General features: G+C 46.1%; 1 protein-coding gene and 1 long non-coding RNA gene across 2 annotated transcripts in view; one reads left to right on the top strand and one right to left on the bottom strand.

Moving 5' to 3' along the window:
- Positions 1 to 10326, top strand: part of LOC121669552 — a 22088-nt gene extending 11762 nt beyond the window's left edge. Inside the window, exon 2 of the long non-coding RNA XR_006017797.1 lies at positions 9896 to 10326. This is a non-coding gene — a long non-coding RNA (uncharacterized LOC121669552). The remainder of the gene's footprint in view (positions 1 to 9895) is intronic.
- Positions 436 to 21388, bottom strand: part of TMEM86A (transmembrane protein 86A) — a 26541-nt gene continuing 5588 nt past the window's right edge. The window contains exons 3-4 of the mRNA XM_042038632.1: positions 10193 to 10457; positions 436 to 6087 (exon numbers count right to left, since the gene is read on the bottom strand). Coding sequence (XP_041894566.1) covers positions 5660 to 6087; positions 10193 to 10457 — 693 coding nt within the window. The 3' untranslated portion in view covers positions 436 to 5659. The remainder of the gene's footprint in view (positions 6088 to 10192; positions 10458 to 21388) is intronic.

Below are 21388 nucleotides of genomic sequence, written 5' to 3'. Positions count from 1 at the left end.
GTAAGTGCTAGAGACTTTCAAACATGGCAAAGTGCTTGACTCCCCAGAGGAGAGCAGCTGCTTCAGTCACATCTTTCAGTGCACTCTGCCTGGAATGTGTGGGAGAGGGGCTGGAGCAAGAGACTCACATGGGTCCAAGACATAGAGATTAGCGTTCAGGACAGACCAGCCACTCTGCATTCTCAGGCAGGCAGAACTGCCACTTACCCAGTGGCATTTGCTTTTTCCTTCCTTGTTTTTTTGTGGTTTTGGGGTTAGGTTCTTGTTTTTGTTGTTGCTTTCTGATTTTTGAGTTTTATTTAACAAAGCTTCAGGTTCTGCTGGCCTGACCCTGCTAGCACCATAGGCTTGGAGTAAGCCTCCCCAGCTGAATTAGGAGCAAGGCTTGGTCCAGCAGGAACCTGCACTAGCAGGGTCTAGATAAATATGTTTGTAGTGATTCAGCACCATCGCCCAACGGGCTGGTTTTGGTTTCTTGCTTTTCTTCTCTCAGGAAAAGGTGTCTATTTCCTGATGCTCTGTCTTTTGACTGATCCAAATTGGCCCAGTCATGCTCCCACTGAAGTCTTGGTGGCTCAACCCCTGCATCCTGTGCTTCAGCCTCACTTTTGAGCCATCACACCACTCCAGTAGCTCACCTGACAGCAGCATAGTGTCACCACAGAAACAATACAAGCCACAGAAGTTTTGGCATTCCTGCCAACTGGCCACCTTTTTTACATTTGCAGTCTGTCTCGAGTTGTGTATTTTTATTCTTTACACTAAGAGCAAAAATAAAATAATATTAAGAAAATTTTCTCCAAACTTAGAAAATGAAAACCCATCAAATATTTTAAAGAAACCATAAAAATTTGCATTGTGTTTGCTTCTGAGTTCATATTAAGATTTTACTGCAGCTGCTTCAAAATTATGGTCCATTTCACATGTACACAGCTCATATTCCTTGGTGTGTAATTCCTTACCTTCATTTGTGTTTGTACAGCAGCTAGTGCTACAAGAACTAGGTAGTTTCTAGCTGTGGTCCAGATTTAGATCAGTGAACAGTGGCATTTTTATCCTAGTTGAGAACATGGTGATGGTTGAGTGCCATATTTCTGGATCAGCTTTTGTTCTGGGCTATAGGACTGGTGGTACAAGCACTTCCTTTGCTACAAAACCCACTGTTTCCTTAATTCGGGTGAAAAGAAAGGAATTCAAGAAGGATGTGCCGACCTTATTGATTCTATCAAGGCTTTCCCTCTCTGCTGATTTTAAAGCCAGTAAAACTTACAGAGAAATTACACATCCCTTTGAAAGTTGTCTCACGAAACCCATCTGACCTTCTGCAGACTGAAGGATGAACAGAATGTCTTCATTTTCTGTTCCAGTTTTTTCAACAGCCACTGCAGACTGTGAGGTACTCTGTTTTGCCTGGATTATATTTACTCTTGCTAACAGTCAGGGACAAGACCAGACTGCAAAATTTGGATGCAAGGTTGGCATCTAAGAATTTGGTCAAGGCTTTTAGAAGACCTAAAAACCATTTGCAAAACTGCAATTAGAGAGTTCCGATTTTTAAGCTAAACCTTCCTTAGAGTTCAAGTGTAGCTGAGCCCATCCTGTTAACCAGCATGAATAAATGTTTTGCATTTTCTTTCTATCTGATGCAAATTTAAAGGGCAGTCACATATTCCACGCTTTAAGAGAAGTCCTGCAGATCCCTAAAAGCAATTTTAACATTAAAGTTGGATAATACTTAGGATTTACATAGCATTTTACATCTTCAGAATGCTGCATGAGTATCAATCCTCACAATATCCTTGTGAGGCAGGTAAGGGCTAATATATCCATTTTAGAATGGGGTGAGGGCCTGGTCCCCTGCTGTGATAAGTTGGCATAGCACTGGCCCTCATACACCAGATATGGACCTGGCCCCAGAAAATTTAAGTGACTTACCAAAGGCCACAAAAGGAGTGAGTACGGATAAAAGGCAGGAGAATTACCCAGGAGGATTTCTGTCATGAGAAGTCAGCAACTTCCCATCCTCTTCCAAGAACACAGTTATGATGCCTCTGCTTAAAAGACCCCCTGTCTATATCCAGAAACCAAGCAAAGAGGCACCTGCCCACTGAGCTCTACAGTTGCTGTTTGCTTTGATCTGCTTCTTCCAGAACAGCTCCCAGAAATACCACAATAGCAAGCTGAAAATACAGGTGTTAGTGTCAAACTACGGGACTGGAGAACTTTCAAGAGCCACTATAAACTCTGCAAAGTTCCTCCTGGGAATTTTATAAACTTGTGTAAAAATATATTAATTACCTCCACTGAATACAATATGAAACCCTCAGCAATCTACTCAAAAGCCATGTTAGAGTAATTCTTAAACCAATCAGTCTTACAGTTGCTTCACTATGGAGGAGTAAGAAGCCAGGTAGTCAGCACAAACAGAGTAAGAGTAAAGCTGTGAAAATCCCCTGGCTTTGTTCTTCTTGACCTGCCATTTCTTCATGAGCATCACGCTGTGACTCAGCCCAGAAGCATTACTAGCATTTAAAAGTAAGCTGCAATTAGCACTGCTTCTTTGACTTCCCTGGGAATTCTGTGCAAGGAGGATCTGCCTAGGCAAAGAGGCTGAAGTAAACGTGCTGCATCTTTTATAAGTCCAAATAAAGAGCCAAAGGATCTCTAAGTGGGCGATAACTACAGAAAGTAACGAGACCACGTGTGTAAGCTCAAGTGACCACAGACAGGGATTGCAGAAGGATGTTTGGATACAGCAGTGTGAAAAGAAAGCCTCTGGGCTTAGCAACAAAAGGAGCTGCCTGCTGGGGCAGGAACACTACACCACCTGGGAGGCTTCATTCCCTCTGTAATGTTGCTGAGCCAAAGACTGGGGGCTTCTCAAGGACTGTACTCCTGAAAAGGAGAAGAATTGATCAAACCTCCCAGTTTTACAGTGCAAAGACGCAACAGGAAGGTCCACAAAGGCAGTGCCACAGACAGCAACGCCATTTGTTACATATGAACAGCACTCCTTGTTTGCTCTATTTCAGAGTGAAGATTACCCTTGCTGGGGTTGAGGGAACAGTTTTAATCCCAAGAAAAGTTATTTAACAGACTGCCAGCAACTGCTTAGTGCTTCTCGGGATTTAGGCATCTCAAAATTGTGTCAGATCACTGTCCACAGCAGCTGGTCTCTTCCCAGCAGGAAAGAGCCTCCAGGAAAATGGTCTCGTTCAAGTAATATGAATTAGAAAGAGGAATGCAGAGCCAGAGGGAGATTTTGAAGATTAAGAGCCTTTGCTGGCAAACCTCCAAGCCAGTCAGGACCCTCTTCATATGCTGAGGGCTCTGCCTCATTCCCAGGAAGGCTGAAGCTGTTGCAGCACCTTGGATGGAGCAGAGATGGAGCCAGTGTGACTGGCCAGTTAAGTCCCAGCCAGGTCACTCCAGGTGACCTGTTACAGGATTGCAAGGGAACAACACCCCATTTGGGCTGCACAAGTTTCTGCTGTCCCACCCAGAGACCTCTGCCACCAGAAACTGCACCTCTGATGGCCAGTGGAGAGGAGAGGCCTCCTAATAACACATCAAGACTCTATTCTGCAAGTAGCCAGTGCCTGATGGTAGAGCAGGACAGAAAGCAAGCCAAGAAGAAAAAGCAGACAAAAAAGCAACTCAGCTATTTTCAGGAAGTTGAAGACTACTCATTTCTAGAGAGAAAACAAAGAGAATCAAAACTCAAGACTGTTAAATAAAGCTTACTTTATCACACAAGCATTTCCCTCAAAGCAAAGGGAAGCTCAGGATGTGGGGGGTTCCTCTGAAGAACTGCCAGCTAAGGACTGAGTGTGCAGGACTGACCCATGCCAAGGAGCTGTGACTCAAAGACTTCAGTGTGCCGTTTGCTCACATGCTGGGAGGATGGTGGGGTTCACCCCTAATGCTTGGAGTTCCTCTTAGCTGGGTTAGTCTGTTGCAGGAGGAGATTCGCAAACAGCTGAGCTGAGTAACAGCAGATGACATCTGCAAAGAGCTACACTGCAGGGTTCAATCTGTGGCCACGAGATAAGCAATGCTGATGAATGAAGATGGTTTATGGCTCTAAATTCCCTTAGCTGTTTACTCCAGGCAGGCCCCGATGTGCCAGTGAATGAATACTGACAGTATTACATAACAGCAGTAAAGGGAAGGGATTACACGGGGCTGTGCTACCTACAGTGCTTTCCCTCTCCATAATGCAGCTGACCTTTCTGATCCCTGTTTGAAAAGCAGCAGATGCCTCCACGGGGTCAGGGGGGTTAACCTCGATTTTTGTAATACTGGCTGCATTTGCACTGATGGAGAACTCATGGGGAGGCAATGCCTATTCCCTGCCAGGCACTCCAGGTGAGGCTGGAGAGGAGCAGGAGACCCACTCAGCACCTCTCAACACAAGGGAAAAGCTAGCAGGGTTCTATGCGAGTCCATGTGAGTTTGAGAAGGAAGTGGCAGGCGTTTTGAACACAAAGGACAGTGCTTTTCAGGAAGCTCTGCTGAAAAGGGGCTTTCTAAAAAAAAAAGAAGTGGTGAAAGGAGGATCGTCTACCACCAGCTGGCAAAACAAGGCAAACTACATCCAAAATCAGGGCCTTGATCACAGGAAATGCTCACACAAAGATCTGAGATACTGCAGGCAGCAGTACTAAAAAGTACTACTGAAAGTGCTACTAAAACTTAATGGGTACATGGAATATTACTTGTTAGGACATTGGGGAAAAAAGGCATAAAGATTAGACGCCTGTCTGCCACACTAAGGATAATTAGGGCATACATTAAGACAATGAGTAAGTTCTGCTGTAAATATCAAAGTTCCTCGTGTGCCCATTACATCTCACTGGTGGCTGCAGACACCGTGTAACTGTGTGCATGTGGCGAGGGGGAACACGCTGGCCTGGCTACCAAGATGTCCCTGAAATCCCACCAAACTCCTGCTCTCAACAGTTCTGCCACCTGCAGCAATGCTGACTTGCACCTAGAGACCTGCCCTGGAGCAGTGATCACTGCAGTCAAAGCACACAGCACTGCCAGCACACCTCTTGCTCTGTGCCCTCAGCTTAGGGTTCTACTTTCATGCTGGTTCTGCTGGGTACTGCCCCACACACTGTCATTGACTCCAGAGCTCAGCTCCCAGCTGGATATGCTGGTTTTACTCTCCCTCCATAGCTCCAGTTTGCATACTAAGTTTGTAATGCACAAAAAGAGACAAACATCGGTTAAATTAATTTTTACCTATGACTTTAGCAGAGATCTGTGCCTGTCTGCCTACACTCAAGAGCAAGCCTTTTAGCACCATGCATGGCCAAACCTCCTTTCCACCAGCCCTCCTCTTCCCAGATATTCGGCATCAATTTCAAGACTTAACAAGTAAAATGCAGTAGTACAGCACTTCCAAGGAGGAAAATTTGAATGAGTAACTACTGCAGGGGCAGTCTAAGCTTTCTGATGTGGACTCCACACTGAAGTAAGCTGTATTCAGAGAAAGCCATTGAAAAAAAAAGTAATTCCCAAAGGTAATGCTTCAAAGAAGCAAAATCAACATCACCAGTGTGCCTAGAGAAATGGAGATCTCTCTCAGGGGTGAATGCAGCTACAGCACCTGAGATATAACCCATGTGTTCACAGCCTATTGGCACTCCGCCTAGCTCCTCTTCCTGAAGTCCTCTTCATCTCTGGTCTCCACAGCCGACAGCGCGATCAGCATTTGGGCTGCGTAGTACGTGGCCATGATGATGAAGCGCGAGTAGGGCACGGGGAAGCAGAACTCGTTGAGCGCGATGGTGAGGTCGGACACCATGAAGAGCATGGCGCCGACGCAGGCCGACAGCTTGGTCCACGTCCACAGGTCGTTGCACAGCTGCACGCCCGCCATCGCCCGCCAGCCCATGAAGCCGATCAGGGCGATGTAGACGGCCACCAGGTAGGTGAACGGGCCCGAGAGGTAGGAGTACAGGAAAGCATAGCAGGAGCTGGAAACAACGGCCATCAGCAAGCCGGCTTTGAGGTCCAAAGGCTTCATGCCGAAGGCTGAAGAGTACAGGATGTGTGTGATGGCGAACATCAGCAGACCTGGAGAGAGGCAGTGACACAGAAAGTGTGACCTTTCAACAGTGACTGGCGGTCAGTAGCAGAAGAAAATATTCCTTGCAGTGTTACCCCGTTAACACTACCAGTGAGAAGCACACTGACCACTCAGGACCATTTTATTACGAAAATCTGTACATGGAGATAGCACCAAGCCCCCAACATAAATAAAAGCCCCAGCACAACAGCCAGGTACAGCTCTGCTGTGATAAAAGCCTTTCTGCTGAGAGGCCGGGTGAACTAAACTGCTGCAGAAGGAATTGAGCTTGTTTTTCAGGTAGTTCCTCTTCCCGTTTTGGGCAGAAGGTTGGGAGCAAGGCAAACCAAAAATCACCCCCTCTAACTATCCATAGTGTTTTGCTCATAGGTCATGAGTGGAACAGGAAGACTGGAATCAGAGCAGTGTAGGAACAAAACATGACAAAAGACACTAATGCCTCCAAACCCAGACACAAAGCCTGCCCGTATTTAGCCACAAACCCAAAGGCACTCAAGGACTAAATCTGGCTTCTACTCCATCTCTGCCCATAGCTGGGAGAAATCTAAGCTGGAAAGAAGCAGCTGGCATATTTCAGAGACCGCACCAATGTGATCTGCCAACAATTTTATGGCTATTTGCAAGATTCAGATGAACCTTACCAGGAATCAAACAGGGAAAATAAAATGCTGGCTTCCCTTTGAAGTGCAACACCCCTGAGAAATGCCAGATGTGGGTGTTGGAAGGTGCTGCCCATATATTATGCACTTGCCACTAATCCATTTGACAAAAATATGTCCCAATGTGTTGGTACAGCTGCTGCCTCCAAGCTGTCATGACAACTGTAGATAATGGGCCACAAACAGAGCTCAGCTCCTTGGGTCTTCTGGTTCCCAGACCCACACATGGTGCAGCTGCAGGCTCTCCAGCTTTATCCTGGCAGGGTTATTAGAGGAGCTGGAAGTTTTCATGCAGCTCAAAACCATGAAATGGAGAAAAGGATCTGGGAAGCTGAGTCCTTCAGCAGTACACTTGCTCACTTTTAACACATGATGCACTGGTGTAAAGGGCAGTCACAAAAACCTGCAGCTGGAAGACGTTGTTTCATCCAACTGCTCTTGTGTTGAGGCAGCTCAAGGAAGTGGAAGTGTCTCCCTGCCTTTGGGGAGGACCAGACCAGACACCCACTGAGAGCTCAGCCATGGTGGGATGCAAAGGAAATCCACAGGAGGGAGGGGGCTGGTGGGGATCTGTTTTGCAGGGTGAGGCTGGAGAAAATGGACAGCGTGAAGGGGAAAGAAGAGAAGCACAAAAGAGGGCAACGAGAAGCTGATGTTTCACAGAGCTATTGCACTTCATGGGCACAGCACTGAAGAAACTGAGAAGGGATTTAGGACAAGAGCTTTTTATAGGGTTATAGTGCGGGATAGGTTAGAGCCCAGGGAGGTGGTAAGGATAGGAAAGGTATGTCACCCTAGCACTAAGGAATGTTTTTTCCTTCAATGGCATTATATGGAGCATTCTGCAACAGGGAACTGAAGAATGTGTTATCCTTCATGCAGGCATCTGGCAGCGAGGAGGAGGAGGAGGAGAGGACAGGATGCAGCAGGCAAACAAAACCTGCAAAGGCAGGAGGAGTTTCATGATATGTGGTGAGGCTGGTCACAAAAAAGGGAGTCAGCTCCCAGGTTTACTCATTCAACACCCACAAATCAAGACAGGACCTGGGAAATCTGTGATGGCTGCACGGGGAAGGGGGTGCGTTTCTCTTGCATTTCTCAGACTTTAGCTTGGTCCTCTCAACCACATCACGGAGATCAGCCCTTCTCTCTGTCCACTTTTCTTCCCCTGGGTTTCCTCAGGCTGGCAATAAGGCCTTTTTGCTAGTCCCTGCCTTCTTCACCAAATGCATAAATTGTTTCTAAGTGCCTGCTATCAAAGGAGGTGGATATTAACACTGTAAAGTATCTTCTACATGCAGTAAGACACTAGTCAGGAAATAGCATGTTATTAATGGACTGAAACAGCAAAAATGAAAAAAAGTCAAGTGTGCCAGGAGTAGGTTCCCAGGCTCTCGCTTCCCTATAAAGTAATGAACAAACGTCCTTTTATAAACTCATTGTCTCAAAAGCTTTTCAAATGAGCCCAGTTTCCAACCCTTTTCAGTCCAAAAACTGCAGAAATTGAACAGAATGTACATTTTTATCTAGTATTTCCTCTTCTCTCCTGAAACTTCAAATTCTCACAACTGACAACGTCAAAAATATTGTCAGTTGTCAGCAACAGCAACCTGATGAGTTTTAAATAGGAGAAAATACATTTTGCAGGCAAGGTGAAGGATGAAGTGGAGCAGTGCACTTTATCTGCTTATATCTGAAATACAAATTTTAACACTTCCCTACAGAAGGCAGTAGCTCAGTGGGCTGATTTTTTCAAAATGCTCCAACAGAGCTTCTCTTCTCCTTAGGAAGAAAAAATGTGTCTAAACCCACAAAGCAAAACTTCTCAGTTGTGAGGTTAGGGTTGAAAATCTGACTCATTTGCAGATTAAAACACATCAAACAGATGCTGAATTGCTGTGACTGGTTAACCTTCCTCTAGCAGTAAACTGGAGATGGAACTTTGAGATATATCAGCTACACAGGAATGGAGAAGCGCAGAACAGTCCATATATGAAAATGGTCATGGGGAGATCTGGGCCTTGAATGTTTTCCAAGCCATAGCTTAAGGAGCAACTCCAGGAGGCAAAACCAGTTGGTCTGAGGCAACTGAGCCAGGTACTCCTGTTGGGAGGAGGCCCATCAGTGGGAATGTCAGCACTCAGCACAAAAGGGATGGCACCTTGAGAAAGCTGGTGCTCCTCAGCAACGTGGCTGAGGTTCAGCCAGATAGGTCCAATCCTCAGTGTCTAATCCAAACCCCAGCAAAATCAGTAAACATTTTTACATAAACTTTTAATGGGATGGGGATAAGCCTTTGGGAAGAATTAAAACCACATTCAGAGCATTTGGCCTTTCATATCTGGCACTGCACACACTTCCTTCTCATAAAGAAAGAGCTTGTGGGAATCCCAGAATAAAACTAAATACTAACCTCAGGAGAGAGGGGAAAAAATAAGCCTTTGACTTTCAGAGCTGACAACAGCACAAGTCAGAAAAAGTCCCTCGTCTCATCACATTTTCCAGTGGGACAGTCACAGCAGTCAGTTCATGGTGGGTGTTATGTGAGATCCCTGTGCTGGTTAAATTAACTTTAGGAACCCCACCAGTCAGTTCAGTGAAGGACTCAACTGCTGCTGATTTCTTGTGACAGTCCAAGGCCAGGGAGAGCATTGCTGCAGGCAGGTTCAACGTGGCTTTAAATGATTAATCTGAATCATTATGTTCCAGTCTGCAAACTAGCAAAATAAACCAAGCTCGTTTTGCTCTGAGAGATGTGGATCTTTCTGTAGAGAAAACAGACCACTGTGGTAAGGTTTGTCCTTGACTGACCATCATTTAAATGTTTTGCAAAACAGACATGTCTTGTACAACAGGCTGCATAATTCACACTGATGAACATGCAAGTAGGACAAGATTTCTTCTGCTTTGATTTCTGTCATCCACTTAATGCCTCCCTTAGGCTATGGGCTTGTCTATCAAAACATAAATGTCCTCTCCACCTGTTCTCCACTGAGGACCTTTGCACAAGGTGTCCCATTCCCAATCCTTACAGCAAAGGGCTGACAGATCTCCCTGCAGAGAGATAGGAGGTAAATACTTCTGGTAGCTTCATGGGAGCAGACAAGTGACATGAGCATTTCCTTCTCTTCCCCAGGGATTCTGCCATGCCACCTTCTCAACTCCAGCCAGCCCAGATGCTGTGACACATGCCAGGAAACCAAACCTGACCCAATTTCCTCTCTAACCTCAAGAGAAGCTCAAGAGAAAGACTCATCCATTATGTGATTCCTCTAACCATGATGGATTTTAGTCAAGGGGTGAGTGCTTCCCAGCGCCCGGGGCTTAAGCTGTACATGAATAAACAAAACATGTGGCCCAGCAACTCATTACTAAATAAAGAGGGTAACAGCTGGGCTCCATGGCATCCCCTTAGGACTGACACTGTACTCACCATGAATGAAGTAGCCTTGCTCCTGCCAGATGAGAAAGGCGTCTCCTACTGCCGAGAATATGAGTCCCGCTAGGATGCGGCTGGCACTCCGGTGTGACACTAAGAAGTTAATTCCATGAGCCAGAAGGAAAACCCACAGGCAAAAGATGGGCAGACATTTAATGAGGGCACTGAACCAGGAGGGGCTGGAAGTTGGCAGCCAGAGGACAAAATAGACACAAGTGGCTTTAAAGAAGGGGACCAGTTTGGGGCCTTCGCTCTTCACCTAAAGAAAACAAACATTGAAAAAAGATAAATTAATAGGATCATCAGAAGCATCAGTGGAATAAACTTCATAACAGAACTGTCTCCTTCCTTTTGAAAGTTGCTCTTCCATATACTGTCAGCTGGCAGTGTTCCTACCCCAAGAAATGCTGGTTGAGCTTGACCATGATCCTCTGCCTAGACCTTTGTGACTCTCTCTGCTAAAAACACTTCTTGGTTGGCAGGATGGGCTTTAGATGGTGGATTTGGAAGAAGTTTTAGATACCTTTTCTCTTTATTTGTTCCACTGAAAATATTTAGGCCATCAGTCAAACTGCTCCGGTGCTCCGTGTCACCTATCATGTGTTTAGACTAACCCTTTTTATACACCTTTCCTGGAGCTGTGGAAATACTGCATGCCCAGATATACCCCAGTAGCAAACAAGCCAGCAAAGGCACAAATCTTCTCTCCCATTTTCACAAATCCACCTGCTTAGCCGGCTGCAGATCACCCTGAGGATACAACCTCTCTCCTAACCCATTCTTTCTCCTGCCCTGTAGCCTCATGCCTGGGGCTTGCTGTTGGCATCACGAGCTTCAAAACCCAACACATCAACCTCCCAGGTGAGGATGTAACTTCCTCGGCTGACTAATACCAACATCAACCACATGTGGCTTTGTTCTAGCATTACACTAATAATACAGTACCCATATTGCAGGAAATGTTTTGACTCAGGGCTCTACTGTGTAAATACAGACACAAAAAAGCAGCACAAGCACTTGGCTACTCATAACAAAGCCACGAAGCAGGGGCAGGGCACAGAGCTACAGACTCCACAAGCTGGGTCTGCTCTTGACAAACACTCAGCTGAGCCTACTCTGCACAGTGATACGTATTGTGTTCACTTGCCCTCCTCACATTTCTGCATTTCAGTGCAGGTGGGGAAAATGCCACGTGAGAAACAAAGCTATGATTTTATTTGCTCCCTGGAGAAGAGCTGAGGGCCAAAACAAGGAGCAAAGGAAAAGACTGTAACTGTTTCCATGCCTGCCTGAGCTGTGTCCTGGCGTCTTACAGGCGGCCTGTTTCCTCTTGCACCTAAGGCAGTGCAACCCCCAGAGCTCCCCTGCAAGCAGGGGTTCACTCTCAGTCCTCTCATTTCTTTGGTCAAGCAAGATTTATTTGCTTCATATCACAATGACTTCCCACTACTCATGGCCAGAGCCCACAGAGGCCTCCTGCCTCCGTGGAGGAGGACACGGGAAAATTTATTGGCATCCAAAGTGATTTCACACTGTGAAGTCCAAACCGGTCTTTTGGTTTTTTCCCAAACAACTTGATCCTTTTTTTGCTTCCTGCATCATGGGACATTGCCATGACCAGAGTCCATCTTCCTTTGATGCAGGGTGCCTTGATGCAGATACCTAGAACAGGTGGAGATTGCACAGGAAACATTCCATGCTTACAGTGCTCAGGTCATAATCTCATAAAAATTCCAGAGCTTTTACGGGCACAAGCACACAGAGTCAGGTGGAGTTGGAAGACAGAGGCAGAGGCAATGGAGGGCATCTTCACATGCAGTATTTACAATGGGAATGCAATCTCTGAAGCAGTGAGGCTATAAATAAAGGGCATCCCAAGAAGACAGTGCCTTCAAAATTTTTCTCACATCTGATGGAAATTTCCCCAGCATATCAGCAGTTTCTTGGCAGTAAGGTATTTCATCATACATTATTCATAGGCTATTGCCAACACAATTTTTAAACACTCCATTAAACAACCAGGCTACACAATTCCCTAACAAAAGGACATCAGCAAGCCGTTAACTTTCTTGTATTACATGGGGAGCTGTCATGAGTCCTCTACTTAGGCTGTCTAAATTAATCACCATTTACTACTCCTTGTCTGCGTTCCTTGGGAAAATTCTGGCAGCAAATAAGAAATGAACTTGAAATAAAAGTCATAGAAGCACATCTAGTCTCACAGTACTGGGGTTGCCTGCGAACTATCAAGTATTGTAGGGGAGAGAGTGCGTAGAAGCATACAGGAGGGTATTTGGGTTAATAAACATGGGAAGCTTTATTTAATACCTCATATTAACAGAAAAACATCTGCTAGGAGCAGTTACCATTACCATCACAGCTTGCCCTCCCCTGTGTGCACACATGATGAGGCTTGGTTTTAATGGTTTTAATTACACTTGTCATTTCCCCAGGAACCTTGCCTTACTGAAGCTAAGGTACACACTTGTGCAGAATTATTATATTTGCTTGGTAAGCTTAAAATTACCTTTTCTCACTATCTGAATGTGAATTTTGCAAGCCCAGAAGCTTTATTTTAGAATAATGGTTTGTATTATTTCCATCCTAATGATAATTGAGGAATTTTTCATGCATAAGAAATATAGAACCCTCGTGTAAGAATGACCTCATACTTCTATAAGGGCTACAGGTCTCTAATCATTGACACTTTATTTCTTTACACTTTTTTCTCCAAGTATACTTCACATGAGTTATTCCCAGCCATGCCCTTGCCCATCACTGAATGCTGCAGCTCACTGGAGCCTCTTCTATGGCTCTGACCAAGATGAGAGCCTCATGAGTGGCACTGGAAATACTTTGGAAAAATCCTCCAAGAAAAACTGAGGCAACCAGAGGGTGAGGCTGGAGATTGTCCTCCATTTGGTCATGTGGCAGAGGCTTGGAAAGAGGTGATGCGGCAATTTGCCACCTGAAGGACAAGTCAAGACTGGTATTGGAAAACCATGTACCAACATGACTGGAAGCTGTGGCTTGAGGAAAGCCAAGCATATAATCCATGACGGGATTGGCCTGTACCACAGGGAAGGGAACATTATTTCTTGGCTGTGTGGATAAATTGGATTAAACCACCCATTTCCTTTGTCCCTGTGTCTCAGAGTTAGAATGTGAGATGGGGCTGGAAAAGGAAGCACTTGATGGAGGTGACAAGATCCTTTTTGCTGATGTGTGTGATTGTCATGGCTTTAGGCTGGGTTTCACCATTTTGTCACAAATTCTATTGCATTTTTCTTCCCAATTCTTTTCTCCTGCCACTGCTAATTTACTCTGTGCTGAAATGCAGTACAGAAAGTATCTTGAGTGCAATAACAAGGCAGTATTTCCAAGTTTTGAATTTCTAAACTGAGCAAAATTCAGGGCTTTTTCTTAACTGCTATGACTACTAAGTTACTTAGAGTCTTTTAAAGTTAGTTTAAACTGCTGTAAAGCCACTATCTCTGTATTTGTAGAATTACAGTAGAAGTATTATTTATTAAATTATCTGTATCTAACCAAATCCAATTAAACCCTCCAAGACTTGGGCAGACTAGGAGGAAGTTGTGTCTTGGCTCTCACCAAGATGCCAGATGATCTCCAGAGGACCCTTCCAATCTCAACTATTCTGTGATTCTGTGATCTTCAAACAGAACATGGTACTGGCACATGGAGCTCTCTGGAGGCTCAGGGCTTGGATATCCACCTTCCTAGGTGTTCATAGGTTTACAGCACCCCTTCTTGTTTTGTCTGTACTCATTCTGCTCCAGTTTGAAATACTGCTGCATACAGCCTGTGCTGACTGCTGCAGGTACATAACCAAGCCAAAATTTACACCTGGCTCCTCTACTCCAGAATAAGCCCCATCCACAGAGACATTTATAAGACAGTGCCCTGATTTTCTTTAACATTTTGGAGACAATTGTCTGTATCTATGTCACAAGTGGGAAAGCAAATCCAGCTGCCACAGGGAGGGAGACATCTTCCTCCTGAGGCACAGAAGAACATCAGAAGCTTGTTGCATTAAAATGCTTAAGTTGGACAGAGTTCACTGTTCCTAAGCCTGGCACTGATCCCAGGAAACAATGTGGAGTATCAACTAATGCTCTTCTCTCTGCAAAGTCCCCTAAATCAGCCTGCACAGAAGATGAGTATACAGACACCAGCTGTGTGCCAACCTGCTGTGGGGATATGGCTCACACCCACTAGGCTGCAAAATGCTGCTTTCCAGAAAAAGTGCTGTAAAAATAATACCCCAGCTATTCCACTGAGCAACACTCAAGCACAACTGTGTGTGCTGGCCAAAAAAAGCTGGGCTGTTATCCTCCACCCAGCCCTCCCATCAGCCTTGCACCATTTTGTGTCTGAGCTGCTCCTCCTGGCTTTTGGCATCCAGCATCATGGATCCTGCCTTGGTTCTACCCTACTGTGACAATAGCTCTCACCCCCAGCTGTGTGCCAATAAATATTTATTTGGCTTTGTTGCCATGTTTGCTGCCACTGCAATCCCATGGCCCCTGTTTCTCAATGTCCAGAATACGTGGCTCTCTGCAAGCCTCTCCAGCTCTGCTCTCCTGCAGGAGCAAACATGCTCCAGGGGGACAACCGATTGCCTATTGCCATTTGTCAAGGAAGGTACTGGCTTGTACATGTCCCAAGTTGCTCCTCAATAAAATACTGAAAATAAGTGCTTGTTATGAAGGGTGGCGAAGAGTTACTGAACCAGCCAGTCAACCTGCCTGAAATACTGTGTTAGTGCAATGTATCTTCACAATTAATAAGAGGGTTTATGTTCGTGCTGGAGATGCCAAGGGCCAAGCATCCAAGGCAGATGGCTCCTGAACAGGCTCCACATGCTGCAGGAAATTCAGGGTGATAGATGAACCCTCCTCCCCACAAGTGGAGACAAGATCGTAGAGGCTACATCTAAAATGGATTTGTAAAACAGCAAATAAATCACCCAGAAGATGGTACATGATTTGCCTTTGGAAGAATTTGTGTGCTGATAATCCTATCTTCATCGTGCTTATGCCATGCAACGAGTTTTGCCAGGTCTTTATTGCAGCTTCTGGCACTCCCCAGCACAACTCAAGGCCTCTGTTTCTCCCACAGGGGTAATGCAGTGAAACTCAGCTCATGCTCAACTGTTCAGTCAGACCTGTTTGCAAGGGGTCAAAAAATCATGGTTTTGTCTGACAGGAGCCTCTGTTGTTCAGCACAAGCCAAAATAACAGGACTCTGTCTGAATACTTCCAGCCTGCAAAAGGACCATTCTCTCCTCCCAGCTCAGACACATGAGTGTCCAAGGCAGCTCTTCCACCCCCGGGGTCTCTTCAACTCCTGCAAAATAGGGCTGATTTGTTGGGTTTTGTCATTCCTCCCTCTACTCCAGCAGCCTGGGTACTCTCTTCCCCACCTCAGTTAAGCAAAATAAGGTCCAGCTGTACTTCCAAGCTTTGCTCCACAACAGACTAACACAGGGTTGAGAGCTAGAAATACCTGACTTCTTTTTCTTAAGACCAAGCAATGGCTATTTGCCAGAAAAATACAATTAAAAAACTGGCACAGGCCCTCACAGTTCTTGGATTGTGAACTCAGCTATATTGCTGCACAAATTCTTGGCACCAGAAAAGTCACCCTTTGGTGGAGGCACAGAGGAGCAGGCAGTGGGTGAGGATCAATCAAACTGGCATCTAACAAGGGCCCCTGTGCACAGCCCTGGGCTGCTCCAGACACAGCTGCATGCAGGAACAAGAACCACAACAAAACTTATTTTCACCACCAAGCCAAAATGCTACCCAACTAGCATTTACATTAACACTCAACCTAATCTCCAGTTTAACAATGGAGGGGATGAAAAGCTGTCAGCACCGAGGTTAAAACCTTCCAGACGAGCGACTTCCCCTCAGATGCAGATGCAGAGAGAAGCACGAGTTTCCCTGCAGATGCCTGGCAGCAGGGCAATGTTTGCCTGTGCCAGCCTCTCCCAGGTGGAATGGCAGCTTGACTCCCCACAGCGAGGCAGCACGCCCGGGCACCGCAGGGCACGGCACAGCCACCCAGCTGAGCATCAAAAATGGGGTGGTTTGTGCCAGGAGAGCCGGGGAGCACATGAACGAGGCTCCTCGTGCTGTGACAGCACCGGCAACACGAGATTGCAGACACCACTCTTGCAGTGTAAGTACAACAGCAGCCCTGTCTTGTCTTCAGGTGCTTAAGGGAGAAGAATGCAAAACACGCTGGGTGCTGAGCAGTCACACTGACCACACTCACAGGGCAGCTGATGAGGCCAGGCTGGCTCAGCAGCCGCTGTGACCTGGGAGCTCTCGGACATTGCAGCTCTCTGCTGCTACATCCGTAAGATAAAAAATATGCATCTGCAGACACCCGGTATGTAAAAAAGTCACAAATGGGAAACTGGGGTCTCGCCCTCAAAAGACTCCTTGCAGGAGGCTTTAGAAATGTAGGGAACAGTCCCTCAGGAGCCTGAAGTAGATTTAGGCGGTTCTGGAGCCAAGGAAATCACCCCACTGCACCAGGGCACAGCTTGTGCCACGTATTGCAAGAGAAGCCCACTCCTACTTCTTGCCTTTTAAACCGTGACTGCGCAAAGCTCTCTTGAGACACTGGACCACGGTGTTCCCTCCAGCAGTTAAGGAAGTTACAGTATCCATAAAGTTATCTCCTGTACAGAATAGAAGACGAAATCCTGTTAGCTCAGCTAATGAGCTATGCAACAGTGTCTCTGGGACCTTCCTGCACTACCCAGGACCTACTGCTATTAGGCCAGGCAAAGATGTCAGATACTGCTACACCCACCAATACCTTACAAACTCACTGGGGTACCTGCCCTTGGCTTTCTGGGACTGCAGGGAAGCCTTCAAGGTGGTGAAGCCTTTCTTTAGCTGATGTTAACTCACAAAAAATTGCAGACAAATACATTTCACCCTGAACTCAAGACTCAGCTTGGAAGTACGTATTTTTGCTGGGGTTTGGTTTTGGGGGGTGGTTTTTCTTTTTTCCATTACCAGTCATCTGTCCTGTCTACCAAACTGGCACACGACCACAAGCAGGGCTATTTTAAAAACCTCTTCTTGACCTGCAGTACTAATGACTGACTCCGCATCTGTAGCAATCCTATAGCTGTCAGCAGTTTCAGAGAGTATGGTCAATAACATGCCACTGCCAAGGACTAACAATGTTCAACTAGTCAAGAGTTCAAAAGTCTCTTCAGGCCTGCAGGGGCTGTCAGAGACTAGTGCTTTCAGGGTAGCTCAATGGCTCTCAGAAATGAAAGCAAAAATATAGTATTTGCCTGCCAGCATCTTATCTCAGAGCAAAGACTGCTTTTCTCTCCTGAGATTCCAGATCTTCCCTTTTGTGTAGCAGAAAGCAAGCCTCTCCAAACATTTCCTTTGCTGTAACACTCACAAAAGAACCCCTTGCAAATGCTTAAAAACCTGAACCACAATGGGTCTGTCTTTTCATTTTGCTTGTCAGAGCTGCAGTGCTGCCACAGCAAGGGCACACACCCTTCCTCAGTGAGGTCAGGTGGAGCCACATCCCTACTGCTACCCTGGACATCAGGAGCAGGCTGCGAAGCCACAGAGAATTTCAGAAGCCAGGCAGCCAGCACCCTGAAATGCACAGTTGGTACCTGTCCTAGGCAATTCCTCTCAGGATGGGAAGGGGCAATTATTTAGCCTGTCACACTAGAATCCAGATAAAAAAATTCTACAGCTTACAGAAAAGTCTGCACAACTTATCCTGGGGAGGGCTTCCAGGAGACTCAGGAGACTCATCATTATTTATATCACACTTTTCTGTGAAAGGAGTGCAGACTTCTGTTGCCCAGGAAGAAGCAGTGTTAGGTGAGCCCAACAGGCGAGCTGCAAGGCACAGAGCCAGAGCAAAAAGCAGCACCCCCGTACAATGCCCATTGCTACAGACAAGTGCCACCCACTGACATCTGCCCCAGAGCTGTGTGGCAAAACTGGAGCCTCTCTCCAGTCTCTGGTGCAGACCCAAAATAAAATACCCCAGGGAGTGCTGTCAGTTCTTTCCTTGCCAGCACCAAGGGCAGGCTGAATCTCCAGGTAATAGCAGAGAGGGATCTGCATAGACAGTGCTTTGTTCCCAGGGCTGAAGTCCATCTTTTGCCTGCATCTCCCATCTCCAGCCCTATTTGCACCCCACAAACCACTGCAACATTTATGTACTTGTTGGAGGGCCCCAGCCACTGTCATTTCGCTGTGGCAGGGGGGATGCATGGAAGAATGTCTACCCAGGGAAAATGGGCACTCGGCAAAGCTCTACCCTGCCCCATGCTGCTTTGCCACCAGGGATTGGCATTTGTGAGGGAAGGGAGGCCCTTCCATCCAGAACCAACCTCTTCAGCAGAGAAATGTCCTTTTACCTACAATCTGTGGGGAATAATGTGGGTCTAAATGAAGGGCATTGCAGGAGCTGGTGCTGCCACAGCCCTTTGCAGGAACAGCTAAAGAGCCATTAGTGTAGCCCAGAAGGCAGGTGGCACACAACAGGCTGTACCAGCCCTATCAGCCATTGCCAAAGACATGCCAAGGGTGAAACCGCCTCAGGCATTCAAAAGGCACTTTTGCAGCTCACCTTTCTGGCTCACACAACAGACTGCTGCACACCTGCCAGAGGTGAGGCTTTTGCAAAAAGAACAGGAAGGAAGAGCTGAAACAGGAGGGGAAGGCAGCTGCCAGTGACTGGGAAAGCTGGTGGCTCTGCACAAGAGACTTTCACTGTGTGAATCCTCACAAGGGGCTGCAATAATACCAGCAAAAGCAAGTGGGGCTGTGCTGGGAAGCCCAGGAGGCACTGCTCAACTTGTCTTATGCCTATCAGGAAACTGAATGAAAAGCTCTACTCTACCTGTGTATCATGTCCTGCAGCTTGAAAGCTTGTGAAATACTGATATTAAAGAAAATCAGAAGGGAAAAATAGCAATGCATCCCAATAAAGATGTGTATTTAGAGAGGTGCTGCTCTGGTACCTTACAAAAAAGCAGCAGCCCTCCTCATGTTATCATGGGATCGATATGCTTATGAGACAGGAAGGTGTTAAGGTCAAAGGATGACAGCAGAGCCACAGATTTTATTTCCAATATCTATTCTTGTGTCAAGATTCTGTGACCTGGATAAGTCAGTATCACACACAACTTACCTAAAGACAAATTGGATCTTCCCAGCCAGTCTCAACAGATGTGGAATGGGCAGGTGCAAACACTAACCTGCACAAACACTAACCCATGCACTCTCAGGACTCACACTGATACACCAAGGCTTTCACTTGCAAAACCCCTGCTGTAATCAGGCTGCATGAACAAATGCAGACCACACTCACATATGAGTGTGCAGCTGCTTACCAGGGTTATGCCCTTTATATTGAAGGTGCAAATCCAGAGATGCAACCAAGTGATGTGGAAACTTCATAAATATCAATTAAGTGATAACCTTGTCATCACACTCCTTTTATATCAGGGTTGTAGGGAAAAGCCACGAAACTTGCTTAGTTCCTCCTGCAATGGAGCACAAGTCAGCACTAATATCCATGCCCTAAAAAACCCAAAAGACACAAGCAAATAAGGATACAGTAGCCAAGCCATGGCCTCAGCCCAGTTCTGCTGGAGCCATGGGAGGCACATAAATCTGAGGATCTGTCTGGTGTGCCTAGAGTGTCCTGAAAAATGAGCAGCTGGCTTAATGTCAAACTTCTCTCAGTCTCAAGCAATGATTCAATCAGAGGCTACTTGCAACCAGCAGAAATGCACTCATTTTGATACATAATAGGAAATTTAATGCCTGATGCCAAATGATGCCATATCTGCCTCCAAAATTGGTATCTGGTGAGAAGCAAGACATGAAACTTTACCATTCATTCAAATTTAACAAAAGCCTCAAGGCCAATTTGGTAACACAGGTTGTCTCATCTTCCCTCAGTTTTGGCAAGAACGTCTTGCAGTAATCTACAGGAATTAGTGTTTGGGAGAAGACTAGCCTGCTGGTAGAAACACGGCATTTCCATAGGATCACAGCAAGGTGAATCAAAAGAACCACCATCCTCACTAACAGGCAGATTTGCAATACAAGAGTCAGCCTTGCAACACTGACTAAACGCAAGAAGAGATGCAAGTTGCATTTATCCAGAGCAAAACTGCATCTGTGCAACTACTGAGTCACAGGCTGCGGTGTCAGCCCCTGGGCTCTGCTGGTGTCTGAAATCCTTCCCACCCCAGCACACTTGAAATCTTCAGGAAAGCTCTTGCCCAGCCCATCTACTGCCTTTCAGCTCTGATGGTGTGTAAATTCCTAGACATAGTTTTCTGTGCCGTGTCACCTGGATACTTGTTCACGTCCAGCATTACATGGAGTGATGCTCTGGACTGACACATCTGTCACACAGAAACCTGTCATTAGCTGAAATGCTATTTAGATTATGGCAGTATAAGAAATGGATATAGGAAGGGCACAAGCAGGCTAGAAGAAGGAATAACCATCACCCTAATTTTGTGTATGTTGCAGTAAGCAAAATCTACATCTCTGTTGTAATGACAAATCTGCTGGGCTTTGTGTGACATGAAGGACAGTAGAAAAATTAAGTGTTGATATAATAACCACTTAGGCCTCCAGGAGGGGAGTTATGTAACTAATAATCTTTTTGCTGTTCAAGAGTTCCCATATGCTAGCAGAAGATGGGTTCCTGATGCCATCTTTTTCTAAGAGTCTAATTTCCCTGGAGTTATTATTTCCTCAGCACTATGAAGTTACCCACAGAGAAGATAACTTTGGCTGTTCTGCCGCACGCAGTGTATTTGGATAGAGATACTTGGACAGGAAAAGAGAACGGAAGAAATGCATCTCTGTCCTTTCAGAGGAATTATGTGTAAGTACAGACTTCTGAGCTGGACCCACAGTCTTAACGCACAAAGCACGCTTTGAACAACAGGCGCGTGTGCCTTGAGTGATATACTTGGGTTAATGAAGCCTTTAATCCACAGCACTGCCTGCAGCAGTGATCAGCACTGCCTGCTTAATGCTCCCTCCCTGGCACTGGGAAGAGCGTGAGAGAAGCCCGCACTCTCCAGGCTCCGCTAGCCCACCCTCCCCTAGCAACAGCTACAGCAAAGAATGT

Source organism: Corvus kubaryi, unplaced genomic scaffold (genome assembly GCF_017639235.1).
Source record: "Corvus kubaryi isolate FWS band 111438036 unplaced genomic scaffold, C.kubaryi_AGA036_p1.0 37392, whole genome shotgun sequence".
Classification (NCBI taxonomy): Eukaryota; Metazoa; Chordata; class Aves; order Passeriformes; family Corvidae; genus Corvus; species Corvus kubaryi.
This window is presented reverse-complemented; position numbering and strand designations above follow the sequence as displayed.